Source organism: Taurulus bubalis (genome assembly GCF_910589615.1).
Source record: "Taurulus bubalis genome assembly, chromosome: 2".
In the NCBI taxonomy this organism is placed as follows: domain Eukaryota; kingdom Metazoa; phylum Chordata; class Actinopteri; order Perciformes; family Cottidae; genus Taurulus; species Taurulus bubalis.
In genome coordinates this window covers 34,103,794-34,127,760 of record NC_136590.1, presented here as the reverse complement: position 1 = coordinate 34,127,760, position 23,967 = coordinate 34,103,794, and the positions used below count along the sequence as shown (strand labels likewise).

The 23,967-nt window shown below is 41.7% G+C and overlaps 1 protein-coding gene across 1 annotated transcript; it reads left to right on the top strand.

Moving 5' to 3' along the window:
- The first annotated feature begins 5,272 nt into the window (after positions 1-5,272).
- On the top strand, positions 5,273-22,034 carry LOC306733171 (stAR-related lipid transfer protein 13-like). Its single transcript, XM_079214371.1, has 14 exons — positions 5,273-5,522; positions 11,760-11,831; positions 12,880-12,961; positions 14,381-14,444; positions 14,991-16,279; positions 16,674-16,844; positions 17,290-17,449; positions 17,738-17,936; positions 18,281-18,494; positions 19,337-19,451; positions 20,166-20,417; positions 20,762-20,979; positions 21,439-21,615; positions 21,705-22,034. Exons 1-14 carry the CDS (start codon positions 5,306-5,308, stop codon positions 21,820-21,822), a joined length of 3,348 nt encoding a protein of 1,115 aa, XP_079070497.1. The 5' UTR covers positions 5,273-5,305; the 3' UTR covers positions 21,823-22,034.
- The last annotated feature ends 1,933 nt before the right edge of the window (positions 22,035-23,967 follow it).

Genomic DNA, 23,967 nt, shown 5'->3' with positions numbered 1-23,967 from the left:
CAGCTCCCGCTCCTCACTCCCCCCACTGCTTAACCCATCAGCTCAGGAGGCACACAGTTCACATCTGTGTGGATCAGATTTTGAGATGGGGGATTCTTAAAATGTGCACATCTGGACTCACCGTGATGCCGGTATTTAGCAGTGTATTTCCACTCTATGATTTAGTCAGAGCAATGGCATATTGTATGAGGTAGTTCATCTTTGGAAAGTAGGGACAGGGACAATTACTTTGGATAATCAATCCAACAAATTGTGTTACATGATGCTTCAAAATATCACCTATAAGCAACACAAAGTTTAACAAGAGAAAAGAACAATGTAATCCTGGATGGAAGGATGAGGGTGAACTGAATGCTAAAGAGAATTTTGATTGTGTTTATGGTTTAATTTAATCCTTTGTGTGTGTGTGTGTGTGTGTGTGTGTGTGTGTGTGTGTGTGTGTGTAAAAACTGAGAATACATAATAGCACTTGAATTTAGATGTAATCCCTCAGGTTTTTAGGTTAGCTGTGGGGGTCGGATCTCCCTTTGCGTGTTGGATTTGTGGGTTTTAGTTGCTTTGGTGTGCATGTTGGTGTATGCGTGCATGTATGTTACCTTGAAACACCTCCTTACAACTATATGCTGCTGTACTGACAATACTATGAATCCAGTCCAATTATGTTCAGTGTTTCCTGCTGATCAATGTGTTTTTCTCATTTAGTGGCCCTGCATGCATTTGAAGCTGCCGCTTTGTGCTTTCATACATAATCACAAGTCTGAATCACCAAACTGAGGTTTCCTCTTCGGTTCAAGCATTTCGCAACATGCCTGAAAGCTACATTTTCTCATGTTTCTATCAAGGAAATGTTTTTGTTGTACTGTGTTAGCAAGCAGGTCTTCCTATACAGCTCCAGAATATGCAAGATGCTGCTGCATGTCTTTGAAGAAGGACACACATTTGTTTATTTTGCTCTGGTCACTTTTCAGATAGTGTTTTTTTTTTATCTTTAAATTTGTTTTAGCCTGTGGCAGCTTTGGATGCTCTCGAATCGGGTCCCATGGCTGTATATAAGTCTACAGGTACAAAGGTGACATTTCCCATTTTCTCCCTCTCCATCGTTAGCCACTCAAGTTAACCACTCAAGTTCCTAAATAAATAAATAAGGTTCAGGAGGGTATTACAAAAAAAACTGAAACAAGTAATGAGTTTTAGAAATTATTGCTATTATTAATTCCCTCTCGTCCCCAATTCAAGGAAGAGAGAAAACAACAACAACGACAAAATAAATAAAACCGTCCAAGACAACAGGAAAGAGTTATGAATCTAATGAGAGAGTCTTCAACTTATCAACGTATTATATGATCGAACGACAAATAGATATTCATTTCTCAGGATGTCCTCCTCACAGCGAGAACTTGATTTTCTCCAATTTTAAAATGAACACAAGGCATTAGGTAACCATATAGAGGACTTAGGAGGGTGAGGTGACTTCCAATCCATTAGGATTCTCCTTCATGCCAAGAGGACTGAGACAGCATTTTTTGTGTTTATTCATTCAAGTTAAAGTTTGATCTTCGTTTCCCTGAACACCAAAGATGCACATCCAGGCGTTGGGTAAAGTATTTAGATTGAGGCACTCTAATAGGACTTTGCATATTGTAACCCAGTAATTTTTCAGCTGGGGGCAGAACCAGAACATGTGTGTTCAGCTGGTGAATTGTGACACCTATTGCAGCTGTCCTTTACACCGGAGTACACTTTGCAAAGTGTGGAGTAAGAGTAGTGCAGGCGATGCAGTACCTTGAATTGCAGTACATTTATCCGTGCACAGAGCTGTCCAAATTGTTTAAAGGGAAACATTCACTTTTGGAGAAAGTATCCTGAGACTGTCCCAAATTGCCTGTAATAAATGTTTTTCTACTTTGCCTGTTGATAATAAGTCGTACTCCTTTTGAAAATGTTATCGTGTTTCAAAGGTTTAGGGGATGGTGTTGTTGAGTTTTGTAAATCTAGATCTCTGATTGGTTTTATGAGTTGATCTTTGTTTCTTTCTCTGTAGTTTATTTTGCAACAATGAAAAAGCTATAATTTCCCCCCTGACCGCTTTAAGAGTCTCCCAAAGAAGAGATGGGGATGATTGTCTTTTTGGTTATTCACGAGAAACTCATTGATAACTCTATTTATCAAATCACAAATGTTTTTATCCAGAAGAGAGTTGAACCTCCATACGGGACGTGGTTTCTGTAAGAGATGAAATGATAGGTCTAGAATTACTGGAGCATGGTCAGATTTGACTATTGCAGAGTATTCTGTATATATATGCCACTGATGGAAGGAGGATTTTATCAATAAATAAATAATCTATTCGAGAGTAGGACTGGTGGGTATGCGAGTAGAAAGAGAAAGTCTTATCGGTGGGGTTCTGAAACCTCCAGGGATGAATACATCCAAGCTGATCCATAAAAGCCGAAAAGGTTTTCGCCATTTTTAAAGGTGGTTTTAAAATATTTAATGGAAATACATGACAGTGTCCATATCCAGTTTATATTTTTGTGTCCAACATTGTGTACACACTCTGAACATTGTATATATTTGCTTTGCAGCTGTTTGTTGTTATTGCCCCACACCCCACATATTTGATTAATATTTACTGTCACATACGTACCTGGTTTTTGGCTCACTGTCACGTTCCTCAGGCCGCCTGCTGTGCCCTCCATCACGTTGACAGTTTGCAAAGGGCCCTGCATTGTTTTGAGTGTTTTTTTTTCAGTGTAATTAGACTGACATGACATTTAAAAAAGTAAATGCACCTGTCTTAGATTTCCTCAAGAGGCCAGTGTAATCAGTTGAATCACACATTTTATATTTCACCACTTCTGACAGTTCATTTGCACCGCTCTTACAGCATTTGACCTGCAGACAAACAGCTCTGCTGTAATACCCTCTACTGTGAGATCAGGTGTGTGTGTGAGTGCTGACCTGGAGTTGACTTTGCATTGACCTACTTTTCACGTGCAGCCCCATCCCACTCGTACCCGCTGCCGGCTTACCTCCCTAACATGAATTAAAAGGACTCCCTATATCCTTAAGTTCTGGCAAATCACTATTCAGCCGAACACAGCTATTTCACAGGTGACCACTGACCTTTGGTTACTACTAAAACCTGTTATAGAAGTGAATGAAAGGGATTTTATGTGTGTATTTTCATAACTGTTAAACATAAAAGAGAAATAACAAGTCAATGCTGAAACATATTTTATATGAGATCATGGAGAAATGATTTGCTTAAGTGTAAAAATAATTTACTCACGCTAAAAGTTATTCTGTAACTTTCAAACAATAAAAGCATTTTTTTTGACAGATTGCAAATAATAATGTATTTTTATATATTGATATATATTGTATATATATATATATATTTGTGGTATGTATATTAGGACAAATATTAAGAAAAAGATTGAAAATAGTTAAATAAATCATATGTGAGCATTAACGTTCATTCGTATAAGCTCAAGGATCCAGTGCTACTACTGTTCAGAGCATTTAGATCACGTGATGTGGGCTTTGAGCTATAATTTCCTTACCATAAATAATGAAATCAAAACAAGTAAAATAACTAAATCTATTATAGTCAATATAATCATTAAGATGTAGCAGTTGTAGTGAACATATATCTGGCCTGTATGGAGGAAACATTTATCAACAGTAACACACCCTGCCCATAGCTTCACTTTTGCTTATTTTATTTTGATATCTTTTTATACCAAAATGATTCTTTCTGAATTTTCAGACTCATTATTAAAGCTATGATGTTAATATTATGGAGGGATGTCTGAGAGGCTCTTTTTGCTCAGGCCAACAAGGGTTTGATTTTAGTGTAATTCATGTTCTGCATATGCATCTTTACATTTCATAGAAGTGTTTTTAAAACACAAATGAATTGTGAGATAGTAGACACCTTAGTTTAGGGAACAATGTATGATGTTTATTTACAATGCAATACAATAAAATATATCCATCCATCCATTATCAGCCCCTTATCCGGGATTGGGTCGCGGTGGCAACAGGCCGACCCAGACTTCCTTCTCCCCGCAACATTCCCGCAACATTATCCAGCTTGGGAGGCTCAGGAGGGCCAGGAGGCATCCTGATTAGATGCACAAACCACCTCAGCCAACTCCTTTCGACGAAGGAGCAGCGCCTCAACTGCAAGCTCCCTTGTGATGTCCGAGCTCCTTACCCTATCTCTAAGGCTGAGCCAAGCTACCCTTTGAGAACAACTCATTTCGGCCGCTTGTATCCGCGACCTCGTTCTTTCGGTAGACCGTCTCTTCACCAAGACGGTCCGATCCGCCTGTCGATCTCCCGCTCCATCTTACCCTCACTCGTGAACAAACCCAGAGATACTTAAACTCTTTCGCTTGCATGGTGGGTGGAGAATTCCGTGCTGTGCCTCTGGTTAAATGTCATAGGGTATGAACTTGATGGCGTGGATTTAGATAACTTTTTGTAATGGCAGTACAATCCACTCAACTTTCGAAACAATAAGTTTGCTCCTATAATTTCCTTTGTGAAGTCTCTCACCCACAGATACTCTCTATTGTTCTGCCCTTTCTCATGTCACAGTGGCAGATGGTCTTTGGGATAGGGTTGTTTTTCCTGGCCTATCCCCAATCTGATCACATCTCCCATCTCAGATGTGTTTTTCTCACACACACATGTGCACATTTGCCTGAGGCATGTACACAATTTTGTCTTTGGCACAGCTTCAGGAAGCAGAGCAGCGTTCCCTAAGCTCTCGTGCCATTGGCTGCTGGTCATGTGACCAAAAGGAAAAACCTTGTGGAAGCAAGAGTTTATGAGTCTTCCTCCCATCTCAGCTTGCGAGGTCGGCAAATGTGTGATGAAGTTTTGTGTTTGTTTAACTGAGTTGAAGGGAGGAGGCAGTTGGGAGGGGATCCAATTTGACTTCCAGTGAGGACATGTTGGAGGCAGGAATTTAGAAGGTGTGCACTCACAACAACTCATCAGGACGCGAGGAAGGACGATTTTTAGGTTAGTGAGCTTTTGATGTTACGTTATGGAGGCTGTGGACTGCAGTTTGGCTGTAACGGATGAAGTGGCAGCGACTATAAACAGTGTGGCGCACAGAGCAAATGCTGCAGGAAAAGAAGAATCAGCAAACAACAGTCTGGACCCTGTGGACAATGCAAACATAATGAAAGGTAGCAAAGACAAGGATGTGAAGGACAATGCAGAGAGCGCTGACACAGTTGCTGCCGAGGACAGCGCAGACACAGCCGGTGTTACAGACAGTAGGGGTATGGAAATAGATGACAGCATGGATCAAAGCGCCAAGGACAACAGTAATGGCTGTGAGAGTGACGGCGACAGCACCAATGAGGGATCTTGTCTGGAGGCCATGACCTCTGACGGGCAGGACTACTACCTGAGGCTGGGTCACACCCCTCGGCGGCGCTCTGCCCTGCGCCTCTCGCGCATCATTACCCGCCAGCAGCTGCTACGGAGGCTGGCACAAGGTAGAACTAGAGAAAGAGAAATCACACCAGCATGATTAGATTTGTGACTGGCTCTTCAGTGTTTGTTTATCCGAATATATTTTCTTTTGCTGTTGTTTTCTATTTATTTATTTTTTACAAAAGAGAGATGGAACATGCTATACATTTAACATTGTCATTATTGCTTTTAAGACCTACACTTAGTATTAAGTCTACCTTTTGTAAATCTCCCAATAGTTTTATTTTCTTGTGTGAAAAAAATTAACTCGGTGCAGTTACAAACTTTGATAAAGAAAGTGTGAGTTTTAAACCATAGAAAGGGACTCTGATTGCAGCCGTTTCATGTGAGATTCTGTCTTCCTCATTTTTTCAACATTCATCTGAGGTTTACTTAACACCAAAAATGAATAGACCCAACTTTTAGAAGTAACTCATCTATCTTCTGTTTCATCATGCTTTTTATTTGCTTTCTTTTTTAGCAAGATTTTACACACCAAAGGGTGCCTACCCACTTCTTTCTGGTTTTAATAGTCGGACATTGGGAGCCCCCCTCCTCCAAAGATGCCTTTCATGAATCTGAAATAAGTCATAACAAACCATAAAGGATTGTAGTGTTGTTGTTTTTGTCTATGTCCTCCCTACCCAACTTGTATTCCATGGCTACTTCCTCAACTTCCTGTCACATGGCTCAAGTTTCCCGGGGAGTGAAGAGAACATCCCGTCATTCATAACGAGACTTTGGGTTATTCTTATGTTTGTTGAGTTCTTTGTAGAAGATGAGTCTCTCTCCTTTGTATTCTGAGGTTTTCTCCGGGTGCCATGTTGGAACACGTAAAAAAGATCCGATAGTGTGTTTGTGTTTTTTTTTTTTTCTTATTTACCGTCGCACACAACTCTGGTTTTATGAGGAAGCAGAAACATGTCAGGTCTTGTGTTTTTTTTTTCCTCTGATGATGAATCTGGTGACAAATCTAGTGTGAAGCATTTCAAAAAACTGATATGTGTGAGGGAGAGAGAGAGATATGACAGCTGGGGCAGATGAGGAATGTAGATGGAGAAGCAAGTTTATGCCTGTGCTGTTTTTGGATGATGGTATGACCTATTCAGCTTTCACGCCCTGCCTGCACTTATACACACTTTGGTTCTCTTCTACTCCAATCATTCTCTCTCTCTCTCTCTCTTTCTCTCTCTCTCTCTCTCTCTCTCTCTCTCTCTCTCTCTCTCTCTCTCTCTCTGTCTGTCTTTCTCACGCATTCTCTCCCAAGTTGCATTCCACTTCTTAGCAGCTGGTAGAGTCTCAGACAGATTTAAATAAAAAAATAACTCAGTGACCCCTAATCTGGCACTTCTCAAAAGCAATAGTTTGAATCATATCTCAAAGTACATGCCTCTTCCTGCCATTAAGATTTAAATATGTACATGTTATATTTAAAGATAGGTGACAATTTAAAGCAGCCAGTATTGTTATAATAACAATGATGAAATTACCTGCTCAGCACCAAATAGTGACTAGCTGTTGAAGAAAGTGGACGGTTTAGCAGTATGTATATTTCACACAGGAGTTGGTGGAGACCCAAAACAGAGTGTAAATACAACTGAATATCTGGTTCACCTTCATCAGGTGGCCCCAAACATAACTCTAGATTAATGCTATTGTGTCTCTGTGTCTATTGGTGTGTAAATATGCAACTGTTTGCTATCTGTTCGCCATATCGGCTTAAAGGGAATGTAGTGTTGTGCTCACAGCTTGTTAGCACTTGCCCCAATGGGCCAACACAATTAATTATTGCATCGTTAAAGGAAAACAACAACAGGGACCTGTATCCCAATACTAAACTAATTACTTAGTCCAAACAGGTTTACAATATGTAGCCTGTTCACACTGGAAAAGTTGCAAACATTAAGTAAAAAAGAGGAAATTATGCCCAAAACCATAAATGCTCAATCACAGAATAGCTAAATGTATAAAATGCAGGACACATACATCATGTCATCATAGCCTGAAGATTACGTGCATTGCTTTCACAACCTCTGCTGGAGGAAAGTGGCATAGCCAAATACTCAACTTGATCTTCATAAGCCATCCTATTAATACTGGTATTTCTATCCTAATATATATACAGGGCTGTCTAACCTCTGCGGTCCTCAGTGAGTGCTGCACAGGAGATGCTGCGCTTGAACCTGCACCGATTTAATGCTTTGTTGAAGCTGTTTTACAGCACATTCCTGAGGGCTCAACATCATTGCAGATGAACCATACGGGATGGGATGAACATATCCCTTTTTAAAATCCCTCCCTCCCTTCTTTCCTCTCTCCCATTACTCCTCTTCTGCCTTCTTCACTACTTTTTCCCCCTTTTGACCTTAAAACATGAAGCACTAAGTGCTTTGGCTTATGTGGGAATATGGCTGCTTTCCAGGGTGTGTGTGTGTGTGTGTGTGTGTGTGGTATTGTAGAAGGATCTCTCAATTCATGCCTTTACAAACTATAAGCTATCTCTTCTTAGTCCTTCTCAGTGCAGTGTATCTGCTCTAGTTATCAAATTAATTTGGACTGAAAGGACACATTTAAACAAACAGCGTTTGAATATACATTTGTAAAATCAAACAAACTTTCTAGTTCTAATCTATGTTGCCCCATGGTCTGTGAAACATATATCCCATCTGAGTCCCTTCTGACATGTTCAATCCAATTGAGTTGTCCACTTCCTGTTGCTGTTTTTAGGTCATATGCCACTCTGGACGCCTGGGAAATCCAGAGCAGGAAATGATGTCATGCATGGCACTTCAGGGTCCTTGAGACCCAGCACAAGGCAGACATAACACTGAGAAAAGGCTGTCAGAAAGTCAAGGTTACTGGCGTTGGATAAAAGGGAGGAAATGAAAGGTAGAAGAAAGAAAGGCAAAGGCACACTTTCTGAGAAAAAAGCTGTGAGGACACGGGGGTTTTGTATTATGTGTATTATGTAACATAGCTGGTGTCCTTGTTATGTAAAGAACTACCTTACAGACCCTTTGTCCCACACATGGACGCCCACATTCACAAGCCCATCACAGACTCATACACATACCATCTGTCTACCTTCCCTGCTGTTGTTCTGGTGGCTTGCTGCCTGTTGTCATATATTCTCCACAGCAGGAACACAGGGACATGGAATATACTGAAGGAAAAGCACGGTAGGCGGCTTGGATTAGCTCTGTCTGACTGTGTGTGCATTTGTGTGTTTTGTGGCCCACTAATAACATATTCTTGTACTAATTAATCTCTTGATTAAATTCTGCACAGATGAATAGCGGTGCTTTGTTCCCATGCTGACAGGAGCTTTGCCACTTGGCACCTTTGTGCACAAACAAAGACACATTGTCAATTACACATGCACAAACTCTGTAATAACGCACTCTGTTGTGTGCTTTTCTACTATTTGGTCAACTATTTGGTTGGACTACAGCTTTATAACTATTGGTTACTTTTGAGTACACTAGAAAAAGGGCAATTGATAAGTAGCAGGATGTGTAGGTATCCCTCATTTATAGTCACTAAATTGAGTGTTTCCATTATTAAGGCCAGATGCTGCAGCACAGTTAGAAGGTTTGTGTGGATTTGCGATGGCATTTGTGTTATTAAAAGCAAAAGATATGTGACGAATAATCAGTAAGAAGTATTTTGAAGCAGGATTCCTTGATTGTTGGTTTTGTTTTTTTCTAGAGCATTTGTTGACAATTAGAAAAATGAGAGTTAACCTTTAACATTTCTTGATCAAAATGTCTCCCACTCTTCATCTACATCTCATATTTTTTTTCTGGTTTCTTTAAAAAGAATCGATAATCTTTCAAATCTCACATTCAGTAAACAAGCGGCTGGTGTGGTATGTCTTCCTCCCTGTGGTTTTCCCACAGGGTCGGTCCATCTCAGCTGCCCTCCTTCCCACCCCAGCAGTCTGCCTGTCTCATCCTTTTCCTATCCTTTGAGTCACTGGGGGTAACATCTGGACTGTGCTAAATATCTGCGCTGGAGTGTGTAATGTATGTGTATGCGTACACGCAGCATTCTCCCACACATTGTTCTGGTCTGCAGTTTTTTAGAGTCAAGCAAAAGAAGGAGGCCGAGGTCAGTCTCCTCACTGGCGTGCCAGTAGGTTTGAGCTGACATGTGAAGTTAGCTTCCACCAGTCTTCAGCCTGTGACCACGAGGGCTGACCGATGCAAACGCCAGCTGAAATGAGCCATTTCCTCAAGGGACGCGATGGGCAGCAGGAGCTCTGGCGATGACAAAGAAGATGTGGAGTTGGTGTCATCGACCAGCTTCTTGTCGGAGCAAATAGGAAGAAAGGATGAGGAGAAGCAAAGGGGACGCTTGGATGAAGGAAAGGGTTTGTCTTTAGAGAAAGAGCCTGAGGGGTGCGGAGAGAGTACAGAGTAAACAGAAATGTACACAAGTATAAACAAGAAGGAAAAGGCAAGTAACTTACTCAAACAAGAGCGAGAAGAAGAAAGAGTCTAGTGCAGCATCAGGCAGGGAGGGATGTAAAAATAGAGAGATTTTGTATGTGGATCGTAACAAAGCAGAAAGTGCGAGAGAGGAGGTTGAGGAGAAAATTAGAGGGAAGAGAAACCCTGCATGGGGCAGGCTGGAAGAGGGAGTTGTAAACACACGGGTTGGAGAGGCAGAGAGGAGGAAAGTACAGAAACGTTGCCACTTGATGGAAAGCTGGATAGCATTGAGTGGATGTGCCATGGGATGAAGAGGAAAGTGAGCACAGGAGAAATAAATAGAAGCATGTCATCACTTACACCATGAGGGCTTCAAGTAAGTTTTCAGTTCTTTCAGCTGACAGGCTCTCTCTGGTGTTCCTCTGTCTGTTTTCAGTGTTACAAGAAGTATTTTTCATGATCTGTTGCTTCATATGTGATTTAGAGGGAGAGAAGACTTATGCGGAGAATGCTGGGAGAGGGATGTATTTGCTAGATTGCGGTGAAAGGATCATTTTCTCTGACCGTTCTCATCTCTGATGGTGAAGACGGAGGCTTTTTATTGCCCTGCTGAACTTTGTCCCCTGTGTTTCTGCGGTGCTTCTCCCATTCACTGCCAGCACCTCTAGATGAGTGAATGAGACGAGTGAGAAAGAGGGTGGTTTTAAAAAGAGGGACGAGATCATGACAGCGGCAGAATGATGCAGAAATCATGTTAAAAGTTGGTGGGTTTTCGATGAGTGACATTATTGTACTGTATTGTAATAACTCTGTGTGGAAGTTAGTATTATTATAAACTTTACAACTTCGAAAAACTTGAAATGGCCTTGTAATCCATACTTTATTGTATATAATTTAAATAATTTGTTTAATCTTGAGTTTTTAGAAGATGTCCACCTACAAACCCAAAGCTTTTCAACTCACAGTTATTCAGTTTTTAAACACGTGTGCTTGTATGTATAGGTGTAAATGTTTTTGTGCGTATGTATGTGTCTGTGTATGAATTATATCTTTTACATTGATGTATTTTCTACCATTCTTCTGTAAAATAATACTGATTAAGGCACCAAGATCTTTCAAATGTCTTTAAGCACAAAGCTCTGCAGAGCGGTGTAATCAGTGTCTGCTCATAAATAAAACCTACACACACACACACACACACAAACACACACACACAAACACGTACACACACACACAAACACACACATACACACATTGCGGAGTCAAGCAGTGTGAGCAATACTAATGCTGGCGGAAAAAAGTAGTAAAACAAATGCCTGTAAAACGTCTCGTGGTGCTGGCGGCAGCATCTAATGGGGTGTGGTGCCATGTGTACGGCCTGTTAAACTTACGCATTAACGGCTGAAATCTGACTGCTGGTTAAATTGTGTAAAGTGTTTCCTTTGTTGGAAGTTAGCACTGGCTCACTTCCAGCTTTTCCAATCTCATCATTCCAGTAAATTCCCAGAGGAAAATGTAATTCTCTGAGATGTTCCTCTTTTGTAAGCTACAAATGCTGGGATAGGGGATGGCAGACAAATACAATGTCATGCTCTTCATGCCTCTTAATTTATCAGCTTTTATTTTTAGAGAGAGCAGATAATTAATATGGCGCATATAAAAGACATCAGTCTGCTGGAATTCAGAACGAAATTCAATCATTTTGGGACTTTCCTCGACAAAAATGTTGTTTTCAGTTTTCATATTACAGGACATCAAATATCCTCAAATCTATATGATCAATATGTTAATGTGTGCACTCACATGTGCTTTTTTTTTACTTTACAGAGATTGAGGCTAAGGAGGCCTGTGATTGGCTTCGAGCAGCAGGATTTCCACAGTACGCCCAGCTCTATGAAGGTAACACACACACACACACACACACACACACACGCACACACACACACACACACACACACACACACACACACACACACACACACACACACACACACACACACACACACACACACACATCATCATCATCATCATCATCATCTCTGTTTCTCTCTTTTTTTCCTGCCATCCCTCTATCTGCGTATCCTCCTCTTCTGGGCCGCTGTGTTCTATTTCCAGGCTATAGTTCCTGTCCAGAGGGAGGGGTCATGGGAAAGGCCTTGTTATCACTGTGCTGGGACTCTCCCAGCGTCTCTTTCTCTCTTCTTTATTCCACCTTTCTCTAGCCTGTATTTCCTTATTTATCTCTTTCTGTCTTGCTTTTCATTCAGCTTTCTTTCCTCCTTCCTTCCTTCCTTCCTTCCTACCTTCCTTCCTTCTTTCCCTCTACCCACCTCTCTGTGAAGCTTACAGGCTCTCATTCATGTGATGATCATCGGGTCTCATACAGTTGAGGCACAAACAGGATATGGCCCCAGTAATCTAAGAAGTAGCTCTATAAACCCAACACACACACACACACACACACACTCACACACACACACACGCACGCACGCACGCACGCACGCACACACACACACACACACACACACACACACACACACACACACACACACACACACACACACACACACACACACACACACACAGAACTGCTGGGAGCGCCAGTAATGTCGGGTTATGGATGGAGCCTCTTGGACTCTTTGGCTACTCCCGGGTGGACATGATGCCTGCAGACTGCCACCACACACAGAGAATCACCAAAATAAAAGGCTTGAGTCATTTTGGCGTTGGCATTGTGTGGAAAGCCGGTTATTTTGGGTGTATTTTCTGTAAACTTCACATGCACATGACAGGTGCCAACAGCGGTGGCAGCAGTTGTGCCATGCTTCACCGACTTCAGTAATGGTTAACTGGCAGAGAAAACTGCCGTTTCCTGTCAGTCATTAACTAACGAAACTCAATCTCTGGTTTTCTTCTTCCTTTCTGACTCTCTCTCGCTCTTGTATAGATTCCCAGTTTCCAGTTGACATTTCCTCTGTGAAAAAGGACCACGACTTTTTGGATCGAGATCTGGTAGAGCCTCTATGTCGGTAAGGACACTTGTACAAACAGACATGTTCATACTGTACACTTAAGTCACCCAGACATACACATGCAAACCTCACTCTTTGGTGTGCCCATTTAACACTAGTAAAATCACAGATCCTGCACTTGTCCCTGCGGCCTGGTGCTAACCGCTAATCATTAGATATCTGACCCCGACCCCTAATGAACTTACAGCCCAGGCTTTGATCTGGTCACCTCCCCTCGCTTCTGCAAGACTCTGATCTCCCATTTAAAGAGCAGAGACCCTCAGGGGGCAAAACAGGGGGGCTGAGAGGTAAAGGGAATGGAGAAGGAGTGAGGGGATGCCAGTATATTCTACCAGATTGCTTTGAGTGTGTGTTTTAAGTCCCTTTGCACACCTCTATGATCGTTTTGTCTTACATCTCCCATTCTCTCTCCAATGTCTACGGTAGAGGAGGGTGTGGTAATTATAGTGTTAGTGATTCCTAAAAGCTATATTGTAAGAGAATATGTATCAGACTCGTTGAGAATGTCTCAGGAGCTGAAAGATACATTCATAATGAGATCTCTCTTGTTCATGCATCACTCTTTACAACTGTTTAAATTTGGATTATATACTAGATTATATACTGCTATATGCATGCAAGACTACATAGTTTATGAAGCATATCATTCTAAATCGGTATGGATATATTCAACCAGGACAAATTGTTTGTTTCATCCTGCAGCAGAAATACAGGGTGTGGAGACGACAGGGGCTCCCCCTGTATATTTTAAAACTTGAATGTTTACTTTCAGCCAGAAAGACAGTTGACATGACAGCTTGTTTCCTCTTGGTATGTCATTCTGGTATATATAGAACAAAAATAAAATCTGCCAGTTTGTATGAGAAGACAGAAACTAAACAGTGAACAAAAGAGGATTTCTGAGCGTACTATTAGAGGCCGACATCTTTCAAATGACAGAGGTCACGCGCCCCCAAAAATGTTTTTAATCATCCCGTCTTGAAAGGCACCAACACAGACACCACCCTCCTAACCAGCCGCTGTTCACATTCCCTGAGTTGCTTCGGAGGTTGCCCGCAGCGCTCCAGAGCAAGAACGTAAAAGGGGGTGGAGATGGGTGACAGATACAGGGAGGAGGTAGGGAAGTGGAAGGGAGGAGCCAGCTGGGAAATGCACTCATTGAGGGTGAGGATCAGTCCCAGCTCTTCTGGCATCACTCGCCAGAGGAGAGGGAGGAGTAAAGACAGCTTGGGAAAACCGGTGAGGGAGAGTGTAATGAGAAGGATAGAGTCAGAGAACACCATAAGGGAGACAGTGAGGAGTGCAAGAGAAGAGAGTGAAAATGAGGATGTGACAGTTCATAAGAAAACTAACACAGACGCAGACAAAACATATCCAGCTACAACACATTTAATTTACTGTGTGTTTATGTTACAGACGCCTAAATACTTTGAACAGGTGTGCCTCCATGAAACTGGATGTCAGCCACCCCAAGAAGAAAGTAAGACAACCTCTTTTAACTGCAAGCCATCAACTTAATGCACTCTTTGTTATTGCTTTGCTGATCCTTTGTCGGCTGCCACAAATACACACATGCGGCTTTTTGTTCATTGCTTGTCACACACTCTGTGTGTAGCTGGTCAGTTCTTTTCTAGTTAATGTACATCTGAAAAATGTGATGCCTTGCTCCTTAAAGTGGATTCTCCATTTAATGTTAATGTTCACACTTAACTCTAAGTTGGGGATGGATATACATGAATAAGACGCTTTATTTTTTGTATTTATGACCAATGAAATTTTGTCCAGATATTTTCTGATCAGTAGTGCTGATGATGAAGGATAGTTTTCCAAATTTGTCCAATGATAGAAACTTCCATTCTACAAGTTGATTTATTTGTATTAAATCCTAAATGGACTTGAAATAAAACAAGTCAATCTGGATTTTTGATATATGAACACAACAGAGGATCTTAATTCTATAGTAACTTATTTAGGCCTTTGTGTTGACAATGACTGGCCCTGTAATAACTCCTTTATGGTTCCATAGGGTGATGACTCGGATGAAGATGACCCGTTGGCCATCAGTAAAAGGTGGACGTTCGAGTGGAGCAGCAGACGTTGGTCGCGCCTGCAAGACTTCCTGTTGGACAGCACCGGTGAAAGCAGCCCGACAGGTCCGGGGGAGGGTCTGCTGCACAGCACAGTGAGCATTGAGAGTGTGCTGACAGACCTGAGCGAGCAGGAGATCGCAGAAATATCCTCGTTGCATAGCGAGGACTCCGCCTCTGCCATGCCTGACTCTATATCTATGGCATCTCTCTCTGCTTCCTACCATCCCCCACGGGATCTTCCACACTACAACTCCCTGCCAATCAAGAGCAGCCGCCACGGGGAAGGAGGGCGGAGTAAAGCCAAAGAGTTTTTGCGTCGGATGGAATTAATGCGCACTTGGGGGCCTTCGACAAAGCGGAAAAGCTCCAATCGCAGGGCACCTCTGGTCATCAGCGGGCCGGTGTTACATGGCGAGGAGCCTCTCGCACTGCAGGTGCTCCAGTGTACTCCCATCAGCCAACTAGAACACAATCACCAAACTGATGGTGACACCTCCTCTGTCTCGCTTGCCAATGACTGTAAAGACCAGTCTACGGGGAGTCCCATTAGTGAGACAGTGGTGCCCAGTGTGAAGGAGCCTGTGTGTGCAAAACACCGCACCGCCAGCAAGAGAAGCAGCATGTATCTGGAGGACATTGAGTTGCTTTCTCAAGGTAAGAGGACTGAAGGACAGAGCCAGTTTGGCAGAAACCAATTTCACTCATATGAAAACCTCCTCGTTCACATCCCCAAAGACCATAAACCAGGCACCTTTCCAAAAGCTCTGTCCATAGAGAGCCTAGCGCCTTCCCCTGGTGACGGAAAATTTGGCCAAACCTCTCCACCCAACAATGGCCCAGGTGAGCCCTGGTCTAGCAAACCTCTGTCTAAGCTCCCCTGTCCTGGAGCTCCACGTGGCAGCAGAGTGAGTGTTTATGACAATGTTCCGGGCTCCCACCTGTACGCTAGCACAGGAGACCTGATGGACTTGGAGAAAGAGGACAATCTGTTCCCTCACCTAGATGACATCATCCAGCACGTCAGCGGTTTGCAGCAAATAGTGGACCACTGGAGCCGCAGTGTGCTGACTGAGGATAAGACAGGGGAGGGGGAGGAAGAAGGAGAGGGCAGGACCACCCCCAGTGAAGGCGAGAGAGATGGGGTCTCCTTGATTGACACTGATTCGACAGGAACCAGTCGGGAGAGGCGGGACTCTGGAGTTGGCGCCTCACTGACGAGACCACGGTGAGTAAAATCAAATGTGAATGTACCCAAACTGGCAGTAATAATCTCTCAATGCAGAGGAAAACTGTGGTGCAGTATGTTAAAGAAGAACCAGAAGGTTGGTCTATAAACTGTGACGGATGTTAACCATAAGCAGTTTGGGTATTTTACTGTTTGCATTTGTTTTCTCTTCAGAACAAATTTGACTCATCTGGAGGTTTTTTGATAGGTCTCATTCCCAGATATCTGAAAAAAGATTGTGTTTGAGAACAACGTTATTATTATATATAGGAAAGATGTCCAAATCAATGATAATAAGTTGTAATTATCCTTTACATTGACCTGGTGAGGCCTTTATGAGGACTGAATCACTGTGTGTCTCTCATTCTTTACTGGTATTCTCTCCCCGTCCCAGTCTACGATGGCCCAGCTTCAGAAGCTCTGATCCTCTCAACCAGCCGGCGTCTTCACTGCAGATCAGCAGCCAATCAGCAAGCCAGCTCAGCCTGCTGCAAAAGTTCTCTTTGCTCCGCCTCACCGCCATCATGGAGAAATACTCAATGTCTAATAAACATGGCTGGACATGGTGGGTATACACTCTGCCACATGCATCGTCCATATGTTTCTCTCCTCTTCTTTACTATGGGGCTATTAGCTCATATTTCATGCATTTATTCATAATTCAAGGAATTTACAAGGTGTGATCTGTATGTGTGTTCGTGCTTCAACTCTACATCAGAGCTAAAACAGCCGGACCATATGCACCAACACCTTCACACAATACAATAACATCTACTTTATCTACCACACTGGTACACACTTACAATGGTTCTGTGCATAATTTAAGACGCCAGTCTAGGTCAAAAACTGGCTTTAGATTCTTAGCCACACAACCATCATTGTTAACAATCGCTCCTTTTTGTTTTTAATTATCCCCGGGAGGGAAATTCTGTTGACCAGCATGTACATGAATGGAAAGAGCATCTTTCTCCCACACACTTCCCTAATTGTTTTCTGTCTATCGCTCCCAGGTCTGTGCCCAAGTTTATGAAGCGCATGAAGGTGCCAGACTACAAAGAGAAGAGTGTGTTTGGTGTTCCCCTCATCATCCATGTCCAGCGATGTGGTTTTCCACTCCCTCTGTGTTTACAACAGGCTCTCAGCCACCTCAGAACACACTGTCTGGACCAGGTTAGAGAGGAAAACAGCATTTACAATGGTTTGCACGTCCATATATAGTGCTAATCAGAAGTTAAATGTAACTAAGTACATTTACTCCAGTACTATACTGCAGTACTTCCATGCTATGATGCTGCATATCTTGTTCTTCTACACATTTCAGATATAAATGGTTTTAAACAAGTGTAACTACAATTACTAGTTAATTTACTTCTACACTTTAGTTTAGATAATATAAAATGCATTAAACCAGTGGTTCCTTGTTGGCTTTGTCTGACTCTTCTTTCCTTGCCGTCTCAGGTGGGATTGTTTCGCAAATCTGGCGTGAAGTCACGTATTCAGGCTCTGAGGCAGCAGTGTGAGTTGTCCCCTGACTCTGTGAGCTACGAGGACCAGTCCGCTTACGACGTGGCCGACATGGTGAAACAGTTCTTCAGAGACTTGCCAGAGCCTCTGCTAACAAGCAAACTGGGGGAAACCTTCCTGCATATTTACCAGTGTAAGTCGCCTCGGAGCTATGAATGCTGAAACGTGTTATCACAGCATCTGCCTCAGAGGAAGCAACTGTAAATGCTTTTAAATGCCAAGCTGGACTTGATGGAATTTCAGTCAGCAAACTGTGTCATCTGTTACAAATTAAGTTATTTTTACTATTCTTATGAAATGTATTACTGGGAAATTCAGGACATCATTGGTCACATCTGAAAAAGAAACAGTGTTTGATATAAAAAGTACAATTTTAGCTACTTTCATATGCATATGCGCACTAAAAGACATGACTGGATGTCGGGAACTTTTTCTTTCATCAATCATTCCTCACTTCCTCCCATCTTTTTTCTTTAGATGTCCCAAAGGAGCAGAGGTTGCAGGCCGTCAGAGCGGCCATCTTGCTGATGCCAGATGAAAACAGGGAGGTTCTGCAGGCGTTGCTCTACTTCCTGCGTGACGTGACTTCGTTGGTGAAGGAGAACCAGATGACGCCGATGAATCTGGCTGTTTGTCTGGGACCTTCACTCTTCCACCTCAGCATACTGAAGAACGAGACGCTCTCCCCAAGGTGCAGTCACAAACGGGTGAAAACACTGATGCTCACATAGAAAACAAAAAAATAGCTTCGGCCGTGCAAAATAAACTACAACATGAGGTCTGAGATAAGATTATGTTGTCATTATATTATGTTAAATTCAGTTTAGGTACATTTTTATGCCACTTTATTTTGTTACTGTTCTTTATTTTTGTTTTTAAAACATTTTATAATGAAAATAAAGGTGAATAGTTAATAAGCTAATGGCAAACAGCTCTTACCAGTCCTACCATTACTATCATGGTGACTAAATTCCCTGTAATTTGCCACCATGACAAAATGTAAATGTTATGTAAAGTTGGTTGCTGTGCACATCAGTCAGCTTGCTATCTATAAGAAGGATTGTGATATAAATTGCTTTTATCAGAATCAGAATCAGAATCAGAAACCGTTTATTGCCAGGAATGTTTGCACAAACGAGGAATTTAGTTAGGCGGAAGGTGCATACATTAGACATTAGACATTAGACGAGACAAACAACAATCAACGACAGCAACACTGCAATGATGTCTAAATCAGATAAAGATAAAGTGCTCAGACAACAGATAACATTAATATAAGTGTATGTTAAAGTGACGTGTGTGTTTAAGTTGAAGTTAGAGTTAAGTGTTTGTGGCATGAGTGTTTAAATATGAAGTGTGCAGTGGAGTGACCGGTAAGAGGAGAGAAAGGAGGAAAAATAAGTGGTCCGAAAGAATTGTCCGAGAATAGTGCTGTGATGGTAGTTACCTCTTCAAATGCATTGTTCTGTCCCTCTATGTAAATGCTAGCATGATTTATATTCTGCATATTCTGTATAATTTCTATTCGTCAAGGTCAATCCAGAGGAAGTACACCACGGGCCGTCCCGATCAGAAAGACCTGAATGAGAACTTGGCAGCCACCCAGGGTCTTTCTCACATGATCACCGAGTGCCAGTGTCTCTTTCAGGTCAGGATTTACAATTTACTTTTCACAGGGATTGTTTCCACGAGAGCAAAAAATATGAAGTGACTGACGGAAGTTACGCAAATGAATTGTGTTGACTAAGAAATGATGCACGTCCAGGTCTGAATATGTGACGTTAACAGACTAAAATAACTGCAAAGCGTCGTATGTTTCCCTTGCTGAGTGGTTATTATCCAAGGCCTCAGTATTATTGTGTTTAATGAGATAATTTATAAAACTGTATATCATCATTACCTTGAGGCTGACAGAGTATACTGTATATACTGCTGCTGTCAGTGAAAACCTATTAAGAGACCATGCATTTTTTAGTTTAATGATGTAAGAGTTTTTACAAGAGCAAGAATGGTTGAATCTTCTGAACCCACAGTGTGTAATTCTTCCAAAACATGAAAGTGACCAGTGTTGGAGTTTAAATGTTTATGTAAGATAACAGAAAGGCAGAGGACATTTGATATCGGTTCACACGGTTTGTACAAACAAATATTTAACAGGATCTGCTATGACATGTTTTAAATCTCTGTCGTCTCAGTGCAAATGCTGAGTATTGCTGTTGCTCCAATAGTGAATGGACAACAGGGTCAAATTGCACTCTTTTTGTTTGTCAAGGTCTATTTTCTGCTTTAGACATGGTAGTTCTTAGACTTGAGCTGATGTGGTGCGATGTGATGTGATGCACGTCCTCTGGCTGTCCCCCAGATAACAGAGGAGATGGTGACCCAGTCTCGCAACTCCTATATGGAGGCTGAGCTGATGGTGCCCCCGCTGGACGAGCTGTGCAAGGCTCACGAAGAGGAATTGGATGAGGAAGAGGAGGAGGAGGAGGAGGAGGGATCTTATCATGCACACCTAGAAAGGCTGGTCCAGAACCTCCTGGAAGAGGCCAAAGATAAGAGCAAAGGCTGGGTGTCTCGCTCGACAATTGACCATACAGAACTGGCATTCAAAAAGGTATGTATTCATTGAATATCTGGAATATTGTGGCATTTTGAGAGGAGAGAGAGAAAGAAAGAAAGAAAGAAAGAAAGAGGGCAAAACAGACAACTTCATTCATGCATTTGAAATTTGAATACGACTTGTTTAGCGCACATTTTGCTTCTCCAAAGGAATCACAACTCAAGAGGAAACTTGTTTAGCTTTAGACTTTAAAAATAAAGGAACAATTAAAGGAAAATTCTGTTTTTTAAACACATCTCCGTGCATGGAGACCCACATAACTTGATTCATGGTCATATACGGTTTGAATCTCGTTTTTTACACATCACAATAAATCTAACACTCATGATGTGTGTCAGGTGGGAGATGGTAACCCTCTGAGGCGATGGCGAGTGTGTGTCGAGGTGTCGGCAACTCCAGATGAGGCGCTGCAGCGGCTGCTGAGAGAGCGCCCCCTGTGGCAGACTGATCTACAGCAGGAGAAGGTTCTGGAGACGCTGGATAAACAGACAGACGTGTACCAGTACTCCTACTACAACATGCCGCCTCAACCCAGCTGTGACTATGTGGTACTAAGGTCAGGATTAATTCATTCAAATATTTGCTTTGGGAGGGGTTTGAAACTTATTTTTACTCTATTGCTTTTCAAAACAACCTGCTTAAGCACTCCTTAAAATAGCATACTGTAAAAAAGCACTAAAAAAAGCAAAGCTGCAACATTACGTCGATTAGCCCATCAAAAGAAAAAGTTGGCATTAATATCAAGCGAGAACACCAAAAATTTGAAAATTGCAGGTTCTAAAATGTGGGAATCTGCTGCTTATCTTTGGCTCGCGTTATAATAAAATGAATATTTTTGGGGTTTTGGACTGACAACACAAGATATTTGTCTGATGTTTTATAGAGCGCCAATTCATTGATTTACATAATGTGCAGATTAGTCAACAATATAAATAATTATAGTTGTTACCAAACCACATTCCCACATTGAACGCCTGACTGAACTCACCACTGTTCTCTCCTTTGTCCCCCTCAGAGCGTGGCGTACAGACCTATGTAAAGGCTCCTGTGCGCTGGTGTGTGTGTCCATCGAACACGATGACAGCCCATGCATGGGAGCAGTGAGGGGGGTGGTGCTGGAGTCACAGTACCTCCTCGAGCCCTGTGGGACTGGGAGGACCAGACTCACACACATCTCCAGAGTGGACCTCAGGTGTGGGCGGACTTCCAGTGCTCTCATTTAAAAACAATTTTTTAAACAAGGTAGTCGTTAATGTCCCTGATTTGCTTTTCTTGTTACAGGGGAAGATCTCCAGAATGGTACAACAAAGCATTTGGTTACCTGTGCGTTAATGAAGCTCAGAGGATCCGATCCTCTTTTCAGCCGCCAGATCAGACGAGCCCTGAGGCCAAGATCTGAACCCCAGACATCAAGCTTTATCTTGCTGAGCCTGAGAACCCCATAGGGGAATCATCCAGGCAATGGACTTTAGTACCTTCTGAACTACACTCAGCTGTATTGTATCATACTGTACTGAGTTACCGTCATTCACAGAAAAGGGAGTTTTTATATTCCATCAATTCTGCATAACAACATATCGCTACTTATTTATCCCATTAATGTTATACCCCACTGAGGAGACGTTGGTTTCCAATTCCAAATATGAAACCTTTGATTTGATTTTAATAGACATTGATGTTTCGTAAAATAATCTCATAACCATGTGCATCTTTGGAGGAGTTGTGGAGACAGAGAGTAGTGTCAGTATCACTTCTAAATCCTCGTCTATCCAATATCTTGCAAAAAAAGAAACAGTCAGCACCAGAAGGTGTGATCCCGAGATGATTGCCGTCTCTAAAACCTTAATTTGATAAAGCTAGAACTGATGTTATAATATGTAAAAATAACATATAGGTAACTCACAAGTAAAGTAGAATACCCATATTTCTATCGATGATTTACTTTGAGAAATCTATCTTAACTCCATCTCTTTAAAATCCCACATGGCCTGCAAGTGGAATATAAATGACTAATTTGATTTAAACTGTTCATAAAAAAATGTCTTTGATATTTCATTGAATAGACCTGAAAAACCAGGACTCATATACTTCAGTCCTGCTTTTATCACAGTCAATCAAAAATGACATATAATAAACAACACAGAACATTGCATCAACCAACCAAAGAGTTGCCATTCAGTGTAAGGATATTCAGTCCTCACATGATTCTTAATCCTGTTTTTAATAATCTTGCATGTTTATAAAATAATTTAATTTGATCTGTCTCTGTAATTTTTGATTAACTCGTCCATCTATAAACTAATGCTCCTAGAAAGCGGTGAACAAATTATTTAGCTATGCACATTTAAAAAAAGGCATTTGATTATGATCGAGCCTTCCTCAGATGAAGATGCATAAATCCCAGTGCCCCGAGAAATATCCCTGTTATTTGGAATGACCAGGACCTGTACAGTATGGCTATGTGTCAGCGTTACGTTGTGAAAAGTGCACTATAGTTCAAGCACAAGCACATGAGGGATCTGGATCACAGAAAGGGCAAAAACATTCATCAGGTCCATAAAGGTGCTGATATGGAAACATTGTGTTGGATATCACTGTTGATTTACTTCTGTCACTATTCTCAGTGTTAATCTGATCTAAATGTTATTTTAAAGTTATCATTGTTATTATATACATGTATATTGTATCACCTTTTTTTTTGCTGTCATGTTATACAATGTCTAAGACATGTGACCATTTCACTGCTTCCGGGAAGCATGTTTGAAATTGTGTGCGTGCGTGTGTGTGTGCGTGCATGGATGCGCCTGTGTATCTGCACTTTAGATATACAAACAGCCTTTATTGTAAATATATATATATATATATATATATATATATATATATATATATATATATATATATATATATATGCCGCTTTCTGTGCCAGCAGATCAAACATCATAGCTTTTCAGGGTCTTCCTATCATATTGATATGCTGAAATGTGAACTTTCGATAATACGCCATCCTACTAAAGCAATAGCAGAATAAACCTTGCTCTGCCATGGCACTGCCATGGCTCATCATGTTTCGGCTGTAGGCGTTGCTATGGTGTTGCTATGATACAATATCTCGACAGTGCCACCAAGATCCTGCGTGGATGCTGTTTGCTAGTGTGCCAAGTGTGTGTGTTTGTGTAAATATGTGTGTATGAGAAAGACAAAGCGTGAATGAGTGACTTTGACGTGAGCCCTCGGCTATGTGGGAAGAGGCTCCAAACTATCTGAGTAGCTGAGACCAGGGTGGTTGTTTCTGAGTGACAGAACACAGAACCATTGTTACTAAACAAGATAATAAAAACATCTACGAATTCAACAAAACATTGTTTTCTGTGGAATTGTTTGTCAGTCTCTGATAGTAGATTGTTTTAACATTACATGGCATAATAGCGTGAAAATACATGTATAAATAATGTCATGTCATGTGCTCTTGCGTCCATGGAGTGGCGCTCTCGCCACGCTGGAGTCTGAAGGTCAGGAATGAATCTAGAAGCTGTGCCTGCATGTA